This window comes from Lathamus discolor, chromosome 12 (assembly GCF_037157495.1).
Source record: "Lathamus discolor isolate bLatDis1 chromosome 12, bLatDis1.hap1, whole genome shotgun sequence".
Classification (NCBI taxonomy): domain Eukaryota; kingdom Metazoa; phylum Chordata; class Aves; order Psittaciformes; family Psittacidae; genus Lathamus; species Lathamus discolor.
Genome location: NC_088895.1, coordinates 2,979,862 through 3,004,181, shown reverse-complemented (window position 1 = coordinate 3,004,181; position 24,320 = coordinate 2,979,862). Strand labels below are relative to the sequence as shown.

The 24,320-nt window shown below is 47.1% G+C and overlaps 1 protein-coding gene across 6 annotated transcripts in view; it reads right to left on the bottom strand.

Moving 5' to 3' along the window:
* Nucleotides 1-14,035: 14,035 nt before the first annotated feature.
* Nucleotides 14,036-24,320, bottom strand: part of TBX5 (T-box transcription factor 5) — a 131,946-nt gene continuing 121,661 nt past the window's right edge. For all 6 annotated transcript variants that reach the window (XM_065692502.1, XM_065692505.1, XM_065692504.1 and 3 more), the window contains one exon: nucleotides 14,036-16,081. In XM_065692502.1, coding sequence (XP_065548574.1) covers nucleotides 15,498-16,081 — 584 coding nt within the window. In that variant the 3' untranslated portion in view covers nucleotides 14,036-15,497. The remainder of the gene's footprint in view (nucleotides 16,082-24,320) is intronic.

Below are 24,320 nucleotides of genomic sequence, written 5' to 3'. Positions count from 1 at the left end.
CAGGCAGACAGATGGAGAGATACACATATATACACATCTGCACATCCATATACATACACATTGAGTTGGATGCATAAAGAGAATTACAGTTTCTGCCCCACAGCTTATTTGACCTCATATTCTGTTTCCCCCTCGCTAAGCTAATAATCTCACTTGTGGAACCTTATCAAGTGATGTTTGACAATCCAGTAAACTATATTGCATCCAGGAGTTCTTTGTCCTGCACCACAGCAGCAATATCTCCAAAGAGCTCCTACTACAGCCAGGACCACTCCTCGTAAATCACACACAAGCATTGGCTGGCTCTTCATCAATCTTCCCCAGGTGTTCCCTCACTCAACCTTACCACCATCATCATCTCCAGGCTTTTCCTGGCAACTCTGATTTTCATTCTTTCTTCCTAAAGCAGCTGCCTGCCCATGCTCGGAGGCTTTGGCTTTTGTGTGCTCTCCACAGTGACACACTGCTACCGCTTTTCTTTAGGCACAAGTCTTAATGGTCCATAGAGAACTTCTTTGAATGTCTCACAAGGTTGTATTCCACAAAGATACGACATTAGCATCTCTACCTCAGTGTCTGGTTGTCCATCAATCAAACAGGTAAGTATGTTTGATAGACTATATACCATATAGGTATAAAACATACCTACAGGTATAAACATATAAATTACATATAAATATAACATTTTATATAAATATATATTAATATATATTATATATAAAATGTATAAAAAAATCTATGCCAATAAATTACATATAATGTATAAAATGTATCTAAACCATTAAATTTTGTATGTAAAATACATAAAATCAGTATTCTCCATTCCTTTTCCCTATCACCGCAGCATAAAGCTACATTTCTCCAGGAGCCTTTGCCTGGTACCCAGAGAAATTCCCTTGAAACATTTTCTGAAGAGAAAATGTAATTTCTCAACAGAAAAGGTTTTTAATAGAATAAGTTTTTAACTGAAATTGCCTGCTGTATTTGAAGACAGTTGATAAATCATTACAAAAGAGTGAAACATTTCCCTGCATTGAATCATTTTGTAATGAAAAAGATGAATTTTACCATAGCTTCCGTTTTGGACAACTTTTGGGGGGTGCTTTCATCTAACTCTCACATGAAAAAACGCTGTTTGCTACCAAACCCCTCCTACTTTTTGGTTTAAAACTCACTTCTGAAAGCATTGAATGCATTTTTAATTCCTATTTTGGGTAATAGCTCAGGCTTAGCACCACACTGACAAAGCTACATGCCTTCCAGTGTGGAGCTGGCTGACATCCAGGCAGCTGAGGGCATGGGCAGCAAAGGTCATGTCTGCTTGCTAAAGACCACATAGCTGTCCCCTGAAATCCCTCTGGGGAGGGATTTCTCAGCCTAAATGCACCAGGTGGTGTGAAGAAACCCCAAACCCAACCCATTCCTGAGATAGCTTTGATAATCTTCCACAAACAGGAGCTTCCAGCATAGAAAGGGGCCTGGCAAGGATGCTGGAGAGGGATTCTTCATCAGGGACTGTAGTGATAGGACAAGGGGTGATGGGGTCAGACTGAAACAGGGGAAGTTCAGGTTGGAGATAAGGAAGAAGTTCGTTACTGTGAGGGTGGTGAGGCAGTGGGAACTGGGTGCCCAAAGAAGTGATAAATGCTCCATCCCTGGCAGTGTTCAATTCCAGGTCGGACAAAGCCTTGGGTAATAGTGTGAGGAGTCCCTGCCATTGGCAGGGAGGTGGAACTAGGTGATCTTAAGGTCCTCCCCAGCCATAACTATTCCATGATTCTCCACCCTTCCTGGCTTTTCCTTACCTCCCATCAAGCTCCTGGTGAACCCTTGCAGGGGTGGGACATGACAGCACCATGTAAGCACATCATCATCAGTGTGTCTGCAGCAGCACACTCATGTTTAGGTGTTCAACCTTCCTCTTGAGCCTGAAAAGGGGTTCCCAGACCAGGGGCCACGAAGCTGTTCTGGGTACACAGGCCACTTCACAGTGGTATTTGAAGTGCTTGAATGCATCCCGGAGAGCTAAGTGCCTTCTCCAGGGCAGCACACGTGGTCCCCATGCAGAGCCAGGAGCTTCCGATAGGCACGCGAGTGGCTTCCCAAATTCCTGCGCTGAGCTGGCAACATCATGTCCCTCCAGAGCCCTTTATGAGCTGCAAAAGCACAGGAAGTGTCACTAGCTGAGTGGGAAAAGCTTTTCAAAGTGATCTCTCTCTGTTGCTGCCCAAAAGTCCTCTGTTTTGGGTCAAAAAAGGAAAAGTTGGTATTTCCCAACTTGATTCACACCCACACCAATAAAAACTTGCTGTGCATAGAAAGCTGCATCCCACTCTTCTCCTCTCAGGACCATTTATGAGCCCCCTGCTCTGAACCATCACTGGAGCTGCCTGAAATCCTTGCGTTGCCTCAATGATCTGAACCTATTTGGGATGTTTGAGCACAAAGAATTGTCTAGAAAAAGGGGTGGAAAATAATCCACCTCTGTTTCTAAACAACTTTAATATATAGCCAATGGAGACCAGCTCCTCTAAAACCGAGCCTGTGGTGTCAAAAGTGTTAGCCACTTGAGATAGCACAGAAAAGTCATGGTCCTTTTTATATCTATTGCCTAGTTCTGGAAACCATCCTGTGAGTAGCCACTTGGACTTTAATAGGATGAATCACTGTTGAAGCCGTCATGTGCTTATAGATGTTTACATGAGTGGGCCTAAATGGAGATACCACAGGGAGGAGAGGGAGACGAGCCGGGAGATCAAGCTTAAAGCTGCAGCCATTGCTAAGAGACACTTGCCTGGAGGGTTTCCGATCTGCTGCTTCTGGGTTTGAAGTCAAACTGCCCCCCCCCCCAGGTACAGAATTACTAACCCCAGCACACGGGAGATACCCAGAAGTAATGTCCTCTGCTAATAGATGACACCAGCAGCAGCAGTGCCTGATGCAGGGGTAGGAGCAATGGTCAAGAGGTAAGCCATTCAGGGGAACAAACATCTCCCAGCATTGGGAGTCACAGGGTTATTCACATTTTGGGAAGGATTCATGGAAGGGTCTAAACCTGCAATGAGAAGCCCATGTTCATCCAAAAGAAATCATGGAGAAGCAGCAAAGAGCAGCCTGACGGTGCCTGTGACCTGAAAGGGACCCAAAGCAAAGGTACATACAGATAGAATAGTCAGGGCTGGAAAGGACCTTGAGATCATCTGGTTCCCTCCAGTGCCATCATCCCCAACCATTAATCTGCTATGTCTGTCTTGGTTTATCCTGTATTCAAAGCATCATGTTGTGTATGTGAGATCAATTCTAGCCTTTGAGGCCATTTCTTACAAGCACACGTTCGTTTAGAACAACTCACTCAGATAGGCAGGGTGGGCTTAAGGGCATGGTGAAAATAGCTCCTCTGGGTTAGTGGAAAGGTTCCCACCAGCTTCAGCAGCTTTCAGATCAAGCCTTCGATGAGATAAACCTTAGGCCCCTACCAGACTTCCCTGGCATGGGATCTGGGAGGTTTGCCGTTGGCTTTGAGACTTTGAATCAGGGCCAAGTGATTGCAGCTCTTGGTTTAGGGGAAAAGGAAACAAAGGAACTACGAGCTTAAAGGATTAAAAGGAAGAGCTAAAAATAACGTATCAGCCATGCCAGACCCCCAAATTTACTGCTTTCCTTGCAAAGAGGATGGGTTTTCCTGTTGTTTTACTGAGGGGAATCAGACTTCTGCATGACTTGGAAGAGCAGGACACCAACAGAAAGCTTTGTGATATCACTCTCTGAGACCAGAGTTGTTCCTGTCCCTTTTCCTGCAACTCATCATCTGGCTAAACATGGAGAAGAACAAATGATTCAGCCTTTTCCTGGTGAGCATCTTTGCCACTTCAATGAAGAATTACCCATCAAATTAAAGAGTCCAAAGATTAAACAATGAAAATATATGGGGCATGTTTTCTACTTGTGCAGCCTATGATGGTAACCTAAAAACAAATATGTCTTCCTGCATTGCTGTCCATCTCCTCCCGCTGTTGCCTTCAGCTCTACATTGTCCTTTCTGTATCATCCAGACATGATATTCAGGAAACAGGGGTGGAAAAGAGGGTGTGAGAGCAGTAAACTGGGAGACACCAAGCTGGGTGGAAGGGATGTGGGGTGGGAGGATAACAATGGGAGAGTTGCATGGATGCTGCTGCTCTTGAGATGGGGAAAGGCAGTCCTACAGGTACCATAGGGTGGAGGTACATTGTCACTTATAAACTGGGATCTAGACATGGTTTCAGCTGCAGGGGCTCCAACACTGCAGCAATCCCAGCTCCTGGGTGAACATCAGCCCAGGGGTCATGGGATGTTAGCAGAGCACCTACAGAGCTTTTGAGTTTCACTTGCTGTTGACATCCAAATCCAATGCTGTGTGAGGCCTGGCTCATAGCGAGGATTACCAAAATCCTACCTGAGCCTTTGGACCAAGAATTCCAGTTTTCAATCTAGTTGATCCTGCCTTGGGGCTTGGATAACCTTTTGGGGTCCTTTGGATCCTACCTCTCATACAGTCCCTTTCCAGGTCACCCCACCACAGATTAAGAACAGAAGCAGGTGCCACAAGGACCCCATTCATCCAGTTATGGCTCAATGAGGGATTTTTTCTGGCAACGAAAGAAGAGCAGAGAACCACGTTCAAACCTTTCCTGAGCAGATAGTTCACTCCTGAGAGGGAACCCAGCTCTTGGACCTACAAAACTACACACACACAGATATGTTACATATTTATTCGAGGCAGAAATTGGCCAGGAAATGGCTATAAAACACACATTTTGAATAAAAGGAGGGAGATTTATGGCTCTTTTGCGAATCTGAGTCATATCTTTCTGCATCCCCCAGGCAGGAATACTCTAATCACTAACATACTCCAAACATGTACGCACAGTGGGCCGAGAATTGCTTCCTTCTGGCCACAGCTCCAGCTAAAGACGTGATAGGGATTGAGCTACTTTATCTGACAGTTGGTAAATGAATTGCCAATTCATTCTGAGCTTGGAGGGGGACTTTTTCCCCTTTCAAAAAAAGGGTCCTTTTATATATGTCTTTGATCAGTCAGGGCCTTGACAAATTATTTTCCAAGGAATTTCTTGAGCCCTAATGCCATGAGGAGGGAGAAAAAAGGAAAAAAAAAACCAACTGGATTTGCTCTCAAAGAAAAGCTTTTATGTCTCAAAAATTACAGCAATGTAAGGGGTTTTCCTCCATTTCCCTTCATCTCCTTCGCTTCAAGAAATGGAGGCAGGTAGCCAGTTTTCCATCCCACCTAAAGGCAGGATGCGGATGGGAAGGAAGCACACCAGGTCTCCCAGCCCAATTCCTCCCCAGCATGGAGGAGCACCATGAACTCTAGCACAGACTGAACGGAAAGGTCATGGTCATCAATGACACTGATAAAGAGGCCCCAAAGCACTAGTATGAGCAGTGGGAGCAGAGAGCAGCTCAGGGTTGTGTCACCAAGAAGCTGTTTTCTTGCCACATTAAGCACTTTGGAAAGGTTGGGATACAAAAGAGCATCTCCCTCTGGCACTGCTGGCATCACTCCTAAGTGTGAGGATAAAGCAGTGTTTGCTTGTCTTTTCCCAAGCAAAGGGAAAGGGGGTGAGAGGTTTCCTGGGTTTGCCACTTTACTCTTTTTATCCTATCATTTGATCCCTTTTCTCCAGGCAAGCATCATGTCCCTGATTGAATCCCGAGTGGTCCAGGCAATGAGCTGCACAAGCCAAGTCTGCGCTTTCTATTACCATTAATGCACAAGTAACTCATCCCCTCGTTATCCCACCCATCTGTCCTGCAGGAGGGCAGGCGCCCAACAGCACAGGATTCAACTAATGCTTTTCCACTACACTGAACTTCATCAGGATGGCTCCAACTCAAAATAAAACCAAACCCACAAGACCTTTTATCCAGCCTAGCCCTGCATGGGAACATATGTAACCTGTCTACAGGAATCCTCCTACTGGAATCCCTATAGCAGCCCCACTGCAGACAAGACTGATGGATAAAGCCTTTTGGTTAGGAGCTAGCTGGGCCTAAGAGTACGTTGTAGCTTAATCTTCTAAAGAAATTAGCCTAACCAAATCACTGCGGCTGCCTCCTGGGGATTTTTCACCTGCATGAGTGAAATGCAAGCACCTAAAGCATTAACGATTTCAGGTTGAATATTGTAGAGGGTCCTCAGTATGAAGACATTGGGCTTGAAGAGTTTTTCAAGCTCATTCACTTTTTAAATAGTACCTGTTAAACTTCTCCTGGCTCACAAAGCCTCCAGATTTGGCTTCAGATTAAGCCTTAGAGGTTATATATAGCTGCCATCTCAGCTAGCCTCACCTCTCATACACAGGGATGCCTCTCTTGCTGTTGGAAGTCGATCCTCCTGGAAAGAGCAGCAGCCGTCTGCCAACCAGGAATAGGAGACATGGATGGACCCAGCTAACAAACCAGGATGTTCCTGCCCCATCCATCAATGAGTGATCGAGTTGTTAAAGTTGTCCTAAAAGCTGCCACGATCAGATGAGAAAAAGAGATCTCACACACAGCTTTCCTGTACTTTATTAACAGCTGTGTAAATACGAGTAGAATCCAAGCAAACCAACGTTAAAAGTAATCCCATATAAGGATCAGCAATACCCTGGGATATGGAGATAATCCTGCTCAGACCAAGAGCTCACTTCCTTACAGGCCAGAGTCTTCAAATATTGGCATGGACTGAACCACAGTGTCTGAAAGACAGACATTAAGAAAATACTTCAGGCTTTCTTTGGATTGATGGGGTCTTAATGCTATAGCACAGCTAGGAATGAGGTGGCCCTTTTGGTTCCTAGTGCTGACATTGCCATGTTTTGTTATTCTTTTAAATACTGATTAGAGCTGAGCAACATTTTGGCATGTTGGGGTGGCTTGAGGTGAGAACTGCCTTTTTTCTACAAATAGATTACATCAAGTTGTCCTTACAAAAGGATTCAACAACCACTATGAGACTTACCTGCCATCCCAACAGCAATGTTTTATGTCAAAGCATAACAGCTCTGATGTTTCCTATTCTAGGAGACACTTTACATAGAAATACACTTTATTGTTTCAGGTGATTTGTTTAAAAAGAGAGGGAAAAGTACAGTTAGAATAACAGACTTGTTTGGGTTGGAAAGGAGTTTAAGATCATCCAGTTCCAACCCCATGCCATAGGCAGGGATGCCTAACAATAGACCATGTCTCCAAAGGCTCTGTCCAACCTGGCCTTGAACACTGTCAGGGATGAAGCATTTACCACTTCTTTGGGCAACCTGTGCCAGCATCTCACCACCCTCACAGTAAAGAACTTCTTCCTTAGGTCTAACTTGAACTTCCCCCGTTTCGGTTTAAACCCATCACCTCTTGTCCTATGACTACAGTCCTTGATTATTTCTTAGTAAGCTAAGCAAATGATGTCCTTTAAGCCTAAGCAGCATTTTGGTGCTGGCTCAGTGCACCCAGAAAGAGTAGTTATCCACTCTGGTCCAACAGTGGTTATAATTTCCTTTGCAAAGTGGTTTTGGAGGCTTGGAAGGTCACCCAGCAGCCTCATCTGTGGCCCATGGCCCTGGCTATGCAGTGCTGCCTCCTTCCCTCACTGCACAGCCTCAGTGTAGGACACTTGGACATGAACCAAAACAGAACCTCATTACTTGCTCCCCATGTAGGCAAGTGCTGCAGTCACTGCCAAGCTGGTCTCGTCATCACCACCTTGGCTGGCATTGACCCAATAGCAATACTGGTGCCTGTCACTCAATGAGGCTGTTAAAGTGCCTATACAAGCACACGCACCCATAACTCACTGACCAGCTCCAGACTGCTTACAGCATCCTGGACCATCCATGCTCCACTGACCCTCTGCCTTCAATTAAAAGCTCACGGAGTCTGGAATTCCCTCTCCTTCCCTACCTAGGAGCACTGAACGTCAAGCTGAGGCAGGATAGCCAACACTACTTGAACAGCAGCAAATACATCATCCTAGCTTAGCTTTTCAACCAGGCTTCAGCTAGACTTGCTTTCCCCAGATACATACTCCACAAAAAACCATCCTGTGTTTTAGTGGCCTGCAGTGTTTCCAATTAAAAGCACTGATGAAGAGGGTGCATGCAAATGTCCTCAGGTTTACAGTGATCTTGAGAGAGAAAATATTGGGGGGCACCCCCCAGCCTAAGTTTCTGATGAAGATCAGGACCTGCAACTGCCTTTGATAGTCACCTATGGTGTCCTCCAAGTCCATATTGGTGAGGTATGGACTGGATAAGTAGACAACAAGGTGGGTGGAAAATTGGCTGGACTATCAGATGCAAAGAGTGATCACCCACAGCAAAACATCCAGATGTTTGTTGGATATAAGCAGCATCTCTCAAGGGTCGCTACTGGCATCAATGCTTCCTAATACCTTATTATATTAAAGACAAGGATGATGGGACAGAGCACACGCTCACCAAGTTCACAGATGATACCAAACTGAGGGAGCAGCCAGTACGCTGCAAGGAAGAGCTGCTACTCAGACTCCAACAAGCTGGAGAAGTGGGATAGCAGGAACTTTGCCAAGCTCAAAGGCAAAGCCCTGCCTCTGGCATGGATAACCCCATCCAACAGGACAGGCTGGGGCTAGAAAGCAGCTTTGGAGCAAAGGACCTGGGCGTTCTGGTGAGCAGCAAGTTGAGCAGGAGCCAACCATGCAGCCTTGCAGCAAAGAGCAGCTGCACCCTAAACCGGATGAGCAGAACCAAAGCCAGCAGATCCAGGGGTGTGATCATAAAGGATGTATTGGATGTCCAGACAGCAAGAGCAGGAAAGGGGGAAATAATGCTCCATCATGACCACCTCAATACCTTCTGATGAGAATGTTTCCCTAAAATCCCAGGAGCAAACCCTATAATTCTGGTTCATTACAGCCCAGGGCTAAGCAAAAGCTGAAGTGAAGTACCGATGACTTTGGGATCCCTAGAGCTAGCAATAAGGACACCCCAACAGCACAAAACCCTGCAGTGGTACAGACACAGAGGAGATCTCCACGTGCCAGACCACAGAAAGTAGAGGAAGAGCAGGAGTAGATTATTATCATCACAATGATAAAAATTATACTACACTTGTTTGGCTTTATGCAACAGAAACATCTCAACACCAGCACTTACAGATGTACTACTGGAGCCTGCAGTCCCTTGTTATTAAAGGGCTCACTATGCCCTACAGCAGGTTTCTGCCCACTATAATTTAGGGCTGTGCTTTCTGTTCATAATCCAAGCAACATTTTTGACCTTGGAGCATATTACAACTCATTTGTGAGGTCTTGAGTAGAGAGCAAACCCCTCCTGCCTTGTAGCACATTATACTCCCCTGAGAGCACTGCACAAGTTACATAGAAACCCATTCATTCATAGGACCATTTTCCATCTCCTCATCACATCCCCAGTTTTTACATACTTGTGGTTAAATGTGCTCCCAACAGCAGCATCAACACAAAACTTACGGTATCACTGAGAACCACCAATACAAAGCCTCCAGAGCAAAGCCCAAGCACCCTCTTCTCTCTGCCTTTAATCCCTGTGGTGGGAGGGGGCTCATCCAGGTGGAAATGATGCTGGTGAGAAGCCTTGGAGAGTGTCTCCAGCTGCTGCTGCCTAACTCAGGGCAGCTGCAAACCCCACAAGTCTTTCCATAGCAATGAAAGACCAGGAATGGCAGTGAAAAAACAATGGCAATGAAATTCCCAATGGCCATTGCCCAGGCATTGCCAGGAGAGGGGCTGCCAGGGTGCTCAAACAAGCATCATCGCCCCACCATCAGCCCTTCTGACTGACGGTAGGAGCTGGTGCATCGAAATGCCTTTATTTACCTCGTGGAAGAACCACGGCAGACACTTGCTGACTTTTGACTGTACTTTACAGTAGCTGAATCATAGAATCACAGAATGGTTTAGGTTGGAAAGGACCTTAAGATCATCCAGTCCCAACCCCCTGCCATGGGCAGGGATGCCTCACACTAGACCATGTCACCCAACCTGGCCTTGAACACCGCCAGCGATGGAGCATTCACCACTTCTTTGAGTATACTCCCATGTGCAGGGTAAAGCCTTGAAAACCCACAGCAAAGCACAGTCAGACCCATCCGCTGAGGCTGCAGGATTTGTTTCATCCAGCCAAAGGAAGCAGAAGACATTGGAGCTGCCGGGTGTGATGTGTTCCAAGTGAAACACGTCAGTATTTCACTCGGAAACGGCTGCAGGTTGACAAATTTCCCTTGAAATTTCAAAAGAGCAAAAATGTCCTAAACATAAACAAAATAGTTCTACTTTTTGAGGGTGGGAATTTATTCGAGGCACTTTCTGAACATTTTCCATTCACTTCAAGCATTGACAATTTTATTACTCAAAAAAACACAGCAAAAGTATTCACTTTTCCAGAGAGAACTCAAAAAACAAGGTGGGTTTTTTTTGTCTGGTGACGAGTTCTAGACCCACCTCCAGACAAGTCATTGCTTTTCTCTGTCTGACTTTCCTCTCCAGTAAACTTTCCAACTTTATTATATAGCCTAAAACCCAATGAAGAACAAAAAACAGGGTGAGGGGGGTAATGCGGGGACTCAGAATCCCTTGAGAGTCTCGTATAATCGCAGGACTCCAGGAACTGGAAACTTTAAGAGAGGGGTAAAAAAAGAAGTTAAAGAAAAACCCCCAAAACACTTTTCCAAATCACATGAGACCCATCATAAAATTGCCAGAGTTGGCAGCACCATAAAATCTATGATATTGTGGCCTGGATTTATGAGCAAGAATCCTGAGGCTTTGGGACAGTTTATTCCCTCAGCCCTCAGGGCACAAAGGCAGTTTTAGGGATGGAGCATAGCCTGGAGCAGCACTGAGCAGGCGATGGGTGACTTTGCCCCTCTTGAGCATCCTTGTCTCTAGGATAAACATCGCCGCTGCAGGTCTGATCTCAGTGGGGAAAAGCCACCTTCCCAAAAGACCCAGCATCTTTACTGTTGAAACTTGAAATGTGGAGGTGAGCTGATAGGGACAAAGAGCTCTCTGTGAGCCTGCTCGGGGCATCTGCAGCCTCCTCAGGTACGAGCCGTGGTAATGCAGGGAGTATTTTAGCCCAGGAAGGCAGCTGAGAAAACAATGGTGTGACCACAGCCTGGGAATTGGCGTTCACTCTTCAAGAGATGTTTTTAGCAGAGCTTGGGTTCCTTTCTCTCCTTCTCCTCCTGAAGGAACTGCGCAGCCTGCACTTACTTATTGCAGTTCATCCATAACGCCCTGTTTTTCTTCTGCTTGGGGATGTTTCATGGCTACTTGCCACCCCAGCAGCAAGCTTGCTCTAAGGCTCCTCACCAAAAGGGTGAGGTTCAAGGTACAGAGGTCCTCTGCCCATGAGGAGGAGGATGGGTCACTGTTGCCTTCACCTGCCACACCAACCCTCCTCCTCCACTGGCCTTGCAGCATTCCCTTTGGAGCCCAGCTTCCTCCTCACCCAGGGACTTGGTTCGCCTCCCAACAAGTAGAGCTCTCCTGGACGCTTCCACCATCCCTCTCCCCAGGCCCACAACAGAGCACCCCAGGTCCAGCCCGTTCTCAGCGCCCTCAGAGGTGTTTATGGGAAGCCACCCGGCAATGCCGAGGATTGTTTTATGGCTCCTGGGACTTGGAGGCAAGAAGTGGCCATGCTCCATTCCTTTTACCATGCTTGGATGGTCTTCCTCAAGTTTTGAGACCTCTTATGGATGAATTTAGCTCTGAATAGGGTGGATTTTGCAACCTCTTTTGTCCAGTTCTTTCAATGACAGTAACTCCTGCCTATTTATTCCCTACTTTTTTGTTTCTTTTAATTATCATCATCATCATTATCATACTCTCTAAGGCATAAGTCAGTAAGAATAGAAATAAAGGAAATCAGTTCAGCCTATTTGTAACAGAAAATCACAATGAAAGGGAGAGAACACCCTCCTCGATAGCTCCCAGTACTGTTTTGGACCAGCTAGGAAGAAGTACAAGCTGTTTCTCAAAGTTCAACATAGGCCAAGTATGTTCACATCTAGGCTGGGAGTTACCAATGGCCTTTGAACAAGTCACTTTTTCTTTCACATCCTATCTGATTCCTCACAGTCCTACTCATTCAATTGGAAGAGCGGGGTGTGCTCATACGATACAACTGGGCTCCATCAAGACTAAAGACCAGGAATGCCATATTGAAGCAGTAGCCAGTAACAAACTATTCAAGAGGAAGAGAAGGCTATATAGCATCTTCCCCCCCACCTTTGCCTTCATCTCAGATTTTGCTAGTGTGACAGGTCCATCCTCCTGCCACTGATGGCCTCCTTGTTCCTTATGCCATCATGGCTCCACATGCCATGGGGTTCTACCTGGCTTTTCAGCAGCCAAAACCCAGCCATCAGAGCCCATCAGGGCATCACAAGCTCCACCAAAGAGCCTCAGCATTTCCCTGAAGAGAGAAAAGGGTAATGTGAGGAAACCAGTCAAGTTGAGAACTTGAGGCCTTCCAAAGCTTGAGCAGTGATTTGACATGTGAGTTTAGTTTCCTTAATACCATTTAAGATGCATTACACACATTTCTGGTAAGACCTCTTTACTTCCAGAGTAACCACTGGCCATTTAATTACATGTAAATGACCATATAGTGATAAGATGATTACATGATCAGCAGTGGGATAACAGGGCCTGGGAAGTACAACGCAATTGACAACTCAATACAGTGTCATTTTTATTCCTTAACTCCAAATGCAATTCACTCATTCATTCATCTTGGCCAACTGCATATTCTGGAGAGACAGCATGTGATTTACTGAGCAATGCAAGGCTTGAGTAATTCCCTGGGGGCGGCTCCATGAAGACAAACAGCTCGGGGTATAACTTGAGGTCCCAGCCATGCCCGCAGAAGGGTTGCATGATGTCTATGTCTCTTCTGCTGGCAAACGTAGCCAATAACCAGAGCGAGCTCCTAGGGTAGCACAGCATCATATTTGACTCGGTCTAACCCAACATTTATTAAACCCAGTTGCTGCAAGCGGAAGACAGTAAAATCAGAGACAGCTGAGTGATGAAAGCTGTGTTGTAGCCAGCACTGGGATATTCCCAGCAGACACCACCTCCCAGGTCCTGCCTGCCATGGGACAGCAAGGTGGGAGCATCACCTTTGGCAGTGATGCAAAGCCACGCATTGCAGTGCTGCTGCCACACCAGATGGGCTGCTGCTGGTAGGACAGGCTGGGGACACCTCACCTCATTCCCACCTTCCACTTCTTAGGGCAGCCATGGCTCACCAAGGAGACCTTTTGGCTGGATGCAATCTCTTTATTTCTCCGGAGATGATTCTCCCATCTTGTTTCCAATCCTTGTAGCATCCAGCATCCTCCCCTCCTTTGCTGAGGCTGTGACACAGCCTTACACTTCCTCAGCGCCAGACATCCCCCACCAACCCCTGTATGGGAATGGGAGGTAGCTCGGCCTCCACAAGGGCTTCCTGATGCCACCCCAGCACCCACCTGGATTCCTATGGTTCCTTCTAAGTCTTCCTTGAAGGGAAAGTGACCCCAAGGAGAGCATATCCCTTGGGGATGAGTTGGGTGGGAAGGACCTGGGGTACCCAGGCGGTTCTGTAGTGGACAAACACCCAGCCCTAGACACCACAGGCTCAAGTTCAGCCCATCATTGCTTGACAGCTGCGATGCTGCACCTCCTGCAGTACATCGTAAATAGATAAGAAATCAAACGTATGGGTATCAAGCAAAAGAACCAAAAAAACCCACCTCAAAGCATGAATTAAAACTAGGTGGGCAGGTCCCTTGCTATTGAGTGTGTTTGGTATTTATTAGACACAAATTGGCACACAAGAGTACGAAAGCACAGCTAGGTAGGGACCCTTGCTTTCTCCTTAGCTACATAGCTTTGGATACCTGTCTACAATCCCTCCCCTGCATGTAGCGGCATGCCCACACGTCCCCACCCCCGTTCTCAATCGCTGACACATGGATATACCTCTTTTGTTCATTAGAATTATTTTTAATTAAAAATATATGTAAATCATATAGAGTGTGCACAGCTTGGAGAGGAAAAAAGAAAAAAGAGAAGAAAAGAAAGCAAACTTCCATTTCCATCAGAACTGTGACCCCTTTGGATCAGCTGCTTTGTGGCAGACTGAGGTCTTCGAGCTCCCATGTATAAATAAATAGCACCAGGAATTTTTACACCTGAAACACTCTGCAGTAGACATGTTTACTTACACACATTTGCTGTTGCTTCTCTTCTTGCCTCCCCCACTCCCAGCATTTCGTGACTGTTTTCTGCTCCTTTTTAAACACATTTACTGAATAATTCATTTAACATACCCAGACCAGTATCGCGTTTTCTTTCGGAGAGGAAGGAAAAGAACACACCATAAAATGAAAGTCCGGGATTGCAAACAAGCATCATCAGCATTTTCATGAGCAAACTTCTTCCCTTCGCTGCCTGCATCCTCTCCCTCCCCTTTCCCATCATTGCAGCTGGCTCACAGCCTTGCTTTCCACATGCTGGTAAAATCCAGCAGGAGACAAGCCGTGGATGTTTCTCCATCAGAGACGGCTGATGGACCGGGAAAGACCAGGAGATGGGAAGGAAGGAAAGAAGAGTGAGAGCATCACGCACAAGTGGGAAAGGAGATGAGTTTACGGGGCTGGTTCCTGCAGAGATGTATTTGAAGCATTCATAAGGAAACACAGCAACCCGCAGGGAGGGATTCCACTTGTGGTACAACGCCTGGGCGAGGTAGGTACCTGCTTTGCTTATTTGTGGGTTTATAATACCTTTTCCTGTCGAAAAGTAACAACGATAATACTGATTTTAAAAAACAGAAAAAGAATAAAGAAACACCACTCCAAAATCCACCCTTGGTTAAAAAGGGATGGTGTCTTTTTTTCCTTTTTTTTTTTTTTTTGAGAAAATTGAAAGAAAAAAAATATATATATTATTATTTATTATATAACATTGTCAACATCAACACCACAAAATAAAAGTAACATCCTAGTTGTTTTCGTTCAAGCATTCTGATCGTGTTGAGAAAGGCAGCAGGAGTCTGGTGTCCCTTGGAGAACAAAAAGAGCAGGAGGGCAGGGAAGGGGACAGGGGCACAGGGCTGACGGTGGCAGCAACACACACTGGGTGGGGATGGTGGCAGGGGGGGACGTGTGCCAGCCTGTTGGGTTTTCCTTTGAAACGAAAGAAAAAGGGATGGAGGAGGGGGGTAAGTCACACCGAAATGGCTGTTTCATCTGTGGCTTCAATCAGTGTCCGTCCCTCTCGAGTGCTATCGGTGAACATTCATTTAGAGGAGTCTTGCAAAATACTCTCCTTTTTATTATCAACAGGGGGGGTTGGGTTGGTTTTTTCTTTCCTTTTCCCATTTTCCTTTGCTTGTTTGCTTTTTTTCCATGGTTCATGCGCTTGCACTTTCCTGACCCCCTTGTTAGCTGTTCTCGCTCCACTCTGGCACCATTCCCACACCGTGGACCGAGTGGTATTGGTGGGGAGAAAGGGTTCGAGGCACGCCATGGGAATACAGGAACTCTGCGGGCTGTAAGCTGCTGGGGGGGGACTGGATGCCAGTTTGAGGTCCGCACTGCCGCACGATGGGTTGGTGAGAAACAGAGGTTTGGTGCTGAAACATGCTATGGGTATCTCCTATTTGGGGGGAGGTATGGTTGCCCACGCTGCTGAGCCGGGGCATCAGCGGCCCCGAGGTGAAGTGGGCAGAGAAATGTTGATAGGGTAACCTGTCCATCGGCTGCATGGCAGACACTGTGCAACTGCTGTAGGATGGCACGCTCGGCCACGTGTTACAGCTGATGTCCTCCAAGCTGGGCACGGGGTCCGTGGGGGGAGCGGAGCTGGCATACATACATGCTTGGCGCTGGGCTGATTCAGTCCTGTATGAAGTGTTCAGTCCCTGCTGCTGGGGGTAACTGGACCTGTAGAAAGGATCCTCGTCTGCTGGAGAAGTTTCCATGTAGGGCTTCTTGTAGGGATGCTCGGTGGTGGAACATTCCTCATCTGTTGGGAGATAAAAAGCTCCTGGTAGCGAACGACAATACTGTGCCCTCAGCTGAACCTCCCTCTCCACAGTCCTCGTTTTACCAAGGACACAGCCTGCACATTGCTGATCCAAACATGTCTTTCAGTTACGGCAGTGTAAATACAGATCCCTTCTTTGGAATCCACCTGAATCCATCCTGCTGAAATCAAGTCTTGCACTGCTGGAGTGGGGAAGGGATTAACTAAGAGCTCTGGGAGGAAAATCAGGGCAATAAGATACTGGAGGGATCCTGAGGCTTAGCTTGCTTGATGATAACCTATACACACCCCTGAGCTCTTCATCTCCCTTCTGCTGCAGCACTTTGACCAGAGGTACAACATCTGCCTGTGGATACAGTGCACCTAACTGAAGTCCCCACTCCCAACTGAGATGCTCAGCGCTGATGCTGCTAACTAAAAGCCTTTGCAATGATTATTTGCACAATAAACGAGACAGGAATGGAGATCACAATAAAAATTCCCCCCGGGAGAGCACCAGCGGTGGCACAGTTGAGACAATCAGATCTGGAGTTTTACAGCCCCAGTCTTAAGCTGTGCCAAGGAGAGCTGGGCACACAAATCCCATGCAGGGAGCCCAGTGTAACAGCAAAGAAAAGTAAATTTCACAGCTAGAAACAACAAGGCACAGCTTGCCGAGCCCTTTGTTTCCTGCAGCATCCAGGGCCAAAAGAGGGAAGGAGATAAACAATTTAGGTGAAATCTCTAGGGTGAAGCAAAACGAATAAATGAATATGCCCTTATTTATTCATTCGCAGGGTCATCAAACGAAATCCAGCTTTGCTGGAATGGATGGCAAAGTTCCCAAGGACAAGCACTTCACCAAGAGATTTTAAGGACAGTGAGGCAGAGGGGAGCTTCTTCCGACCCAGATTAACTTTGCTGCTGCTTCAAGGACAAGATTTCTGGCGCAGGCAGAAACACATCCATCCCACTTCACTTGGAGCCCTCTTGGCTGCACCCTTTCAATGGGGGTGGGAAACTGAAAGACAACCGCATGAAACGACCCTTTCTGTATTTTCTCAACCAACACGTTTTGAGCTGCAATTTTTTTCCACCCTGAAAATACAAAGGGAAGAAAAAAACCCCAAACCAGCTCCACAAAACAGGCTGGAAGCATGTTTCTCCTAAGAAACACTCGCAAAACCACAGGTACACGGGTGCTGGGCTGCTCCAAGGCGAGCGCCCATGTCTCACCTTCGGGAGATGCAGATGGGCAGTGTGGACACCTCTTGTTTCTTGTCAACATACTTATTGCTAATACAGCCATGTGCTTTCTCCTGGAAGCTGAACCCACTCTGCTTGTAAAATAATCCATTATTCCCTCTCAGGTATCAGCCAAGCCCAGCTGGAGCAACTTCTGCTGTAGTCTTCTTGGCCCAGCCACCCCAGAACACATCAGGTACCGAGGTACGTGCCATAGGGACCTTCTCCTTGGTGTCCTTTGACTTTGTAATAGACCATAAATTGAGCTGGTCAGTCTCATTTCATGCTTTCTTTCTGACAACAGCAAAACCTGGTTTCTTAGTCCCAGCAACACAGAGCCCTGATAATCGAGTTATCTCCCTCCTCTGCCTTCGCTTAAATTGGGACAGAAAGTAGGATGGGATAAGTGAGCAATGCAGTAATACCTTTAAAACAGCCGGAACAGCAAGCAGATAGATGCAGAATTGTATCACCCTCCTTCATCAGGGTCATTTTATATAGGAGAGATGGAGAGGATGTTACCCCCTGAAAGAACAAAGCTGGAAGCACAGGTCTAAGCTCCCTCCCGAACACGGGTCTATCCATCACAGGAGGTACATTTGGAAGAATAGCCTGAGCCCATGCTTTTACAGACAGCCTCAAAGTTTTGGATCCCTGTCCCACCACTGAGTAATAAGAACACTAGGGTGGAAAAACAATGTCTTGTAAAATGAAGCATTGTTCTGCTAATAAAGTTTTCAGCATTAAACCGCATTACTCCGCTGGCATCAGACATCATTGGCTTGGGGTTTGACTGTTTATTTTATTTCTTTTTTTTTAATACACAACACAAAGCGGTCAAACTCTGGTTTTCGGTTGTGTAAAACTGCGCCCGACTTACAACCTCAGGTTGCTGATTTTTCCATTGAGGCCAGACATCCCGCTGCCGGCCCCAGCCCAGCCAGGCAGAGCCACAACATTATGGATCCGCTTCCAGGATTCGTTGCAGGTGAAGGGAGAAAAACAAAAACAACCCAAATTGCAGTGGGCACCCTGTAGGTGCTCTCCCTTCTGCCATAAGTTGTTGTGATGGCTTTGCTGGCCTCTCTAGAGCCAACCCCACTGATGTTGCATCAGGAAAGGGTATCATCAATTCCAGGCTGTAAGATGTGTAAGGACACCGTACCCATCTCCAAAGTGACAGTCGCTAATGAAGGATTACAGTCTATCCTAACAGCTTCTGCCTGCCCTCTTGCCCCTCTTTCTGGTGGATTTCCCATCTACATAACTTCAGAGTGCTGGATAAGGAGGAGAACAGTCCACCTCCATCATGACATGGGATGATACAGACCGGAGATGCTCAGCTGGTGCCAGCAGATGCATTTACACAGGTCCAAGCTCTCTGAAAACACAAAGTCTGATCTGGCATTGTCCCACCACTCCTTGCAGAGGAGACCAGAGTCAGCACATAGCAGGCAAAGTGCCTCCCTGCGGTATATGGAACAGATCTGGGAGCGGAAAGGGGACATACTCAAGGAAGAGGGTGGCAAAAGGAGGACAAGTCAAACAGAGCTCTCTCACAATGCTGAAAGCTGCTGTTTAAATTCATCCCCGCCTGCTCTGGAGCCTGAACAGTCTGTGTCAAGGCCATAATCCTCTCCCTGAAGATCATCTCACCTCCTCATCATCAGTGTGAGCAGGACATAGGAGATGACTGGTCTGCTCTGGGTTTGATTCCTGATGTTGATTCCCTGATAGCACTTCATTACCCTTTTCCTGTTGCCACCGAGCCCTCAGAGTTGCTGGGCACTTCTGGGGGATGCTGAACATCCTGAGGGATGCTGACCATCCTGGGGGATGATGACCATCCTGAAGGATGCTGACCATCCTGGGGGATGCTGATCATCCTGGGGGATGCTGATCATCCTGAGGGATGCTGACCATCCTGAGGGTGATAACCATCCTGGGGGATACTGACCACCCTGGGGGATGATGACCATCCTGGGGGATACTGACCACCCTGGGGGATGATGACCATCCTGAGGGTGATGACGACCATCCTGAGGGTGATGACCATCCTGGGGGATGCTGATCATCCTGGGGGATGCTGACCATCCTCTCCTTTTGTTGCTATTCTTGGAAGCCAAGGGTGGTGATCAGCTCTTGTGACCAGTCCCTCGATACTACGCAAGCCTCAAAAAGCAAAAGGTTCTGCCAAGCAGGAGGAGCTGCCAGCACTTGGGAGAAGCTGCTCCGAAGTGGATCCAAGGAAAATGGAGCCTGCAGAACGGGGTGGAAACTGGCGCTCTCACAAGGAATTTGGTGATCTATCTAATGAAGGAGCTTGAGCGAGAGGATAAGCAGTTCCAAGATTTCCGGTATTTACTACTTCCAGCTGGGTTGTAAATACCACACAAATGGCTTTTTAAATGGAATTTTCCCAATTCCATCCAAAAAGAAATGCAAACATGTAAAATCTTGGGACTAGGGGGTGCACTGGGCCCACCTCTTCCCCTCATGTAAATCAAGAGAGCTCCCTTTCCAATTCATGACAATAAGCTCCCTGGGACAGACGACAATAAAGAATGGGACCAAACTGGTTTGGTTTTTAAAGTTTACCCACACTTCCAGGGCATGACAGTAGGTTCATCCCAACTTTGTAAGGGAGACACAATGGGTGATTATCACTAGCACTGTTGGTTTATCTAGTCTGGTTTCTAGTATGAATCTAACACGAGCCTGAATAGCCAATACCAGCATGCAAGACTGACGATGGCTGTCAAAGAAGACATGGAAAAGACAGATTCAACCCAAATTAACATCCCTAGAGGGCAAATGAGACTTACGTCATAGGACATGAAACCTAAGACACCCTGGTTATTTCAGCAATCACACAGTTTGTGATATGTCTGCATTGCATTGCAGGCGAACACAACAGAATGGGTTGTGGGATAGAGACAATCCAACACCAAAAGCTGGAACCTCTTCCAGAGAGGCAGTAAGCTGCCAGCACTGCCTGCAGAGGCACAGGAGGCACCTCCTGATGGGAGAATGGGATGAAGCCATTGAAACGAAGCCATTGAAACTGGAGTGCCACAAGCAACGCGACTGCACAGCAAGAGCTGAGTGCACACCAGTCCCCAGGTATTTCCCCACCATGCATGCAGGCTCTTCTTCACCCTTGGTGTCCCAGCAGCCACCTTGCTCTGGGTTCCACTTCATCTACCCAAGCAGGAAACACCTCCAGCTATAGCGTAGCTCAAGCCTTGGCCAACTCATTGCATCTCCTAACATCAGCAGGACAAGAAGCATGTGCTCTGAAAACAGATCCCATACCTGACTTTTGTCCTACAGATTCTTTGAGTGAAGCAAAAACTGGGTGGGATGAGGAAGAAATCAGTTCAGTCAACAAAGAGGTCTTCCCACCCTGACAGTGCCTGTTCTTGAGGAGAAGGGGGAAAGGCATTGCTGTATCTCCACCAACCTCATCAGAGCAGGAAGGAGATGAAAGATACATTCTTCCCTACAGTCATGTCCAAGCTAGGTGGCTGAAGGATACGGTCCTCACTGGTTGGAGCCAGTGGGTTCTGCCACGTCCCTCTTCTCCCTCAAGAAGAGTGCCAACATGACAACTTTTATAACCTCCCCAGGGAGAGGCTGATCCAGTCGCCTCCTGTTCAGCATCACAAGCATCCCAGAAGTCTGCCAAGTGGTTGAGATTGTGTAAGGCTGGGAGGGAGCAGAGGTTTAAAGGGATGGCTTTTTAGTTCACAGGAAATCTGAGGGAGCGGATAACACAAGGGAAAACAAGCCCCAATGCCTTAATTGGGACGTGGGGCTAAAATGAAAGACAGAAAAGCAAGCTGCCTGCTGGTAAGTCCTTTTGGGCTTCTCCAAGCACAACAATGAGAGAGGGAGAGGTGGAGAACAACCAGGAAATAAAAAGCAAACCTCTAACTGGTCTTTGTTGCAGCCTAAAAATCCACATCAAGAACTGAGACCCCTCCTTGGTAGGATCCAGGGCTGGAGTTAATCCATCCTCTCAAGACCAGCAACCTTGCGAAATGTCATGAGAAATCTCAGTGTGGAGCTGGAATACAATGCAGGATGATTCTTGCCTTGAGGACCTCCATTCCCCAGGATCCATCATGTTCGGAAGATGCCTGGAGCAGCTACCACATTGCACCATGCTGGGATTATTCCCAATGCTGAAACCCCACACTCGCACCTGGGCAGCAGGAATTGCCAGATTCAGAGCTCTGGGATGTGTCCTTCCTTCCTTCCTAACCCAGAAGAGCATCACCTCCCTGAAACATAGGAGCCTTCAGAGATAACGTCCCCACACAGCCCTGCTGATCTCCCCTAATGTAATTCCATATCAGATCTCCAGAGCGAATCCATCTTCACTTGACAGCTAAGAACAACACTGTCAACCACAGAGCTAAAGCTTTGTCTTAGGTCACCAAGGAAGTAGAAGTTGAAAAAGGTGCCTTCAAGTTGCTTGAATACAGACCTATTCTTAACTGAGCCGAAACCAAGACTTGACCTGCTGATTGAAAAGGATACAGAGAAACATCATGAGATGTCAAAGCTGGAAGGATCCCTATCTGAGGCACTATCTTGGAAATGGCATTTGCTACAGCAGACACAGACACCAGCTGGTCCCAAATCCAGCTGAATTGCCCTCTGCCCCTGCAAGCACTTCTCCACCCCTACAGCCTTGCAAAAAGGAAATAAGCCATTTGAGATAAATCCTAAACTGACTGAAGAGGAGTCAGTGTTTGGGACTTGATGATCCAATACAATTAATAAGGCTTCCGGTCCAGAAAACAGACAGAGGTGCATTAGGAGTGTACCTATTTTTGCTTTCACGTTTTCTTAGGTGGTAGCACTTGGTGAAAGTTATGCAGAAAAGTAGGAAAGCACGAGAACTGTGAAGGAAAACTTGATATTACACTTAGGAAGGAGAGGCTGGAAAAGGAAAAAAAAAAAAGAGGAATATTATAGGCAAGGTTGTTTTCCCCAAGTTCAATGAAGACCCTTGCTCGATGCTAGAAGAAAGTACCAACGCTCAGTGTGAGTTTGAGAGGATACGTCGGATCACGTTCTGATTTATCTGCACGGAATTTCTCATCTCTAGTGACTTCTCTTTTTTCCTCCTTTTTTAATTAATTTCACTTTGCAAAGAGCTGCTTGGCAGCTTATGTTGGCTCTCTGTTTCCCATTAACTTTGTGTTTCTTTTCTTTAAGCCCGAGTGGCTGTTTTCGATTTGCTGGATGCATGGGAAGGGGGGAAAAAGGCACAGGGAGGAAAGCAGACTCAGGCTCCTGAGACATCCAGCTTCACGGAAGAAGTCGGTGCTATCGGACAGGACACTGCTTCTCTTTGATTAAAGCATTTGGCGGCTTTGATAAAAGGCCCTTAACTGCTTGTGCCACTCAAGCCATCGGAGAGATAATGAGGGGCCATCGGCCGTACAGACAAGGAATCCCTTTGCCAGTTCTCCTGCACTTTCACAAGGGCCACGCAGGCCAAAAGGAGCCAGGGAGCTTCTTACAGGGCAGATAGTCGTCTCTTTTGTGACAATAAGAGGAAGTGAGATAATTGGGGGATTGAGGGAAACCACCCATGGAGACACCACTTAGCGGGAATCCCAAAACTGGAAGGAAACCTCTGCTGATTCCTTATCACGTTACAATGCGGAGGGGAATGATGAATTGCTCTGCAGTGCAGGGACATGCAGCAGTCAGAGATTGTCCAAAGGGTTTGTTGCCATTTGGGCCAGCTTGTTTTGGTTAGAGGGGAAGAGGAGCGGGGAAAACTCAGATCCCAGGGCAAAGGAGCACCAAGGATGGATCACAGGCTGAGGGACACCAAGGGCGAATGGGATCTGCCTTTTCATCACCAACAATGGGGCACTGCAGCAAGCCAGTTGTGTCAGAGCACCTCAGCAAGGGCTACATACCCCATCTCTGACCTTTGGGGACACTGGGAAGCCACTGCAAATCTTTTTCCCCACCAAACAAAATGGTGATGTCTAGCATCACCATTTCCAACCGCAGCTTTGCTATACTCCATAGGAGCACACGGATCGCCGGGTCAGCTGGAGGGGTCCGAAAATGAGGCCTCCATTCATCACTGTTTAGCTCAGTCTCAGGAAAATATGAAGATTTCTCAACTGTTTTGCATTTATATTTGTACACAACACACACGTCACAACATCCAGGGGATTCACCAAGGATGGGAGAGGGATTTCCACTGCCCTCCTGCCTCATCTGCCAGCATTTCCCAGCATCCGCTACCTTAGCCTGTGTGTCTGCACTGCACATCCCAGTGCCCCAGGGGTTATGTTACTAAAAATAATGACATGCGGCTGACTGACAGGACCATGCAGGGAAGCAGGAAGGGATCTGCTGTGGGGACAGGCTACCAGGCTGGAGAAATTCTTGGTGCATTCAAATGCCACAGCGCATGTTGACTCCGGCTAGCTTTTCCTGTGCCATGTAGACTAAATCCTGAGAAAGGGGAACTAGGATAGGCTGCAGCCATCTCCTGCCCACCCCATGGGGTTGCATTCAACCTCGGAAACTCCCTATATTCTTCTGAATGGTTGGGGTAGAGCTGATCTAAGGCTTTTGCTATCTCAGTTCTGCAAGTGTGTTTGCATCTGAGCATTCCCATTACCTTAGGAAAGACCACAAACTGCTCGCTCCTACAGGAGAACAATTATCCCATGGATAGCATGGGGCTCTGCACGCCAGGACGAGCTGAGCAGTCAGTGTAAAGCCCTCACACTTTAATCCTTCAAGCTCTGTCAAAGCAGGTCAGTCGCACCAGAGGGGAACGAACATGGATATCATGATTGTCAATCCCATGCACCGTTCATTAGACCGAGCATTTAAGTGGAATTGCTTTCTACAGACAACTGTCTCCCAACTGTGAGACTCTCAGTTGAAAACTGTGCAAAAGCCAAGCTGTCGAGGTATCTCCGCTTGGAGATTAACCCTGTCTGAG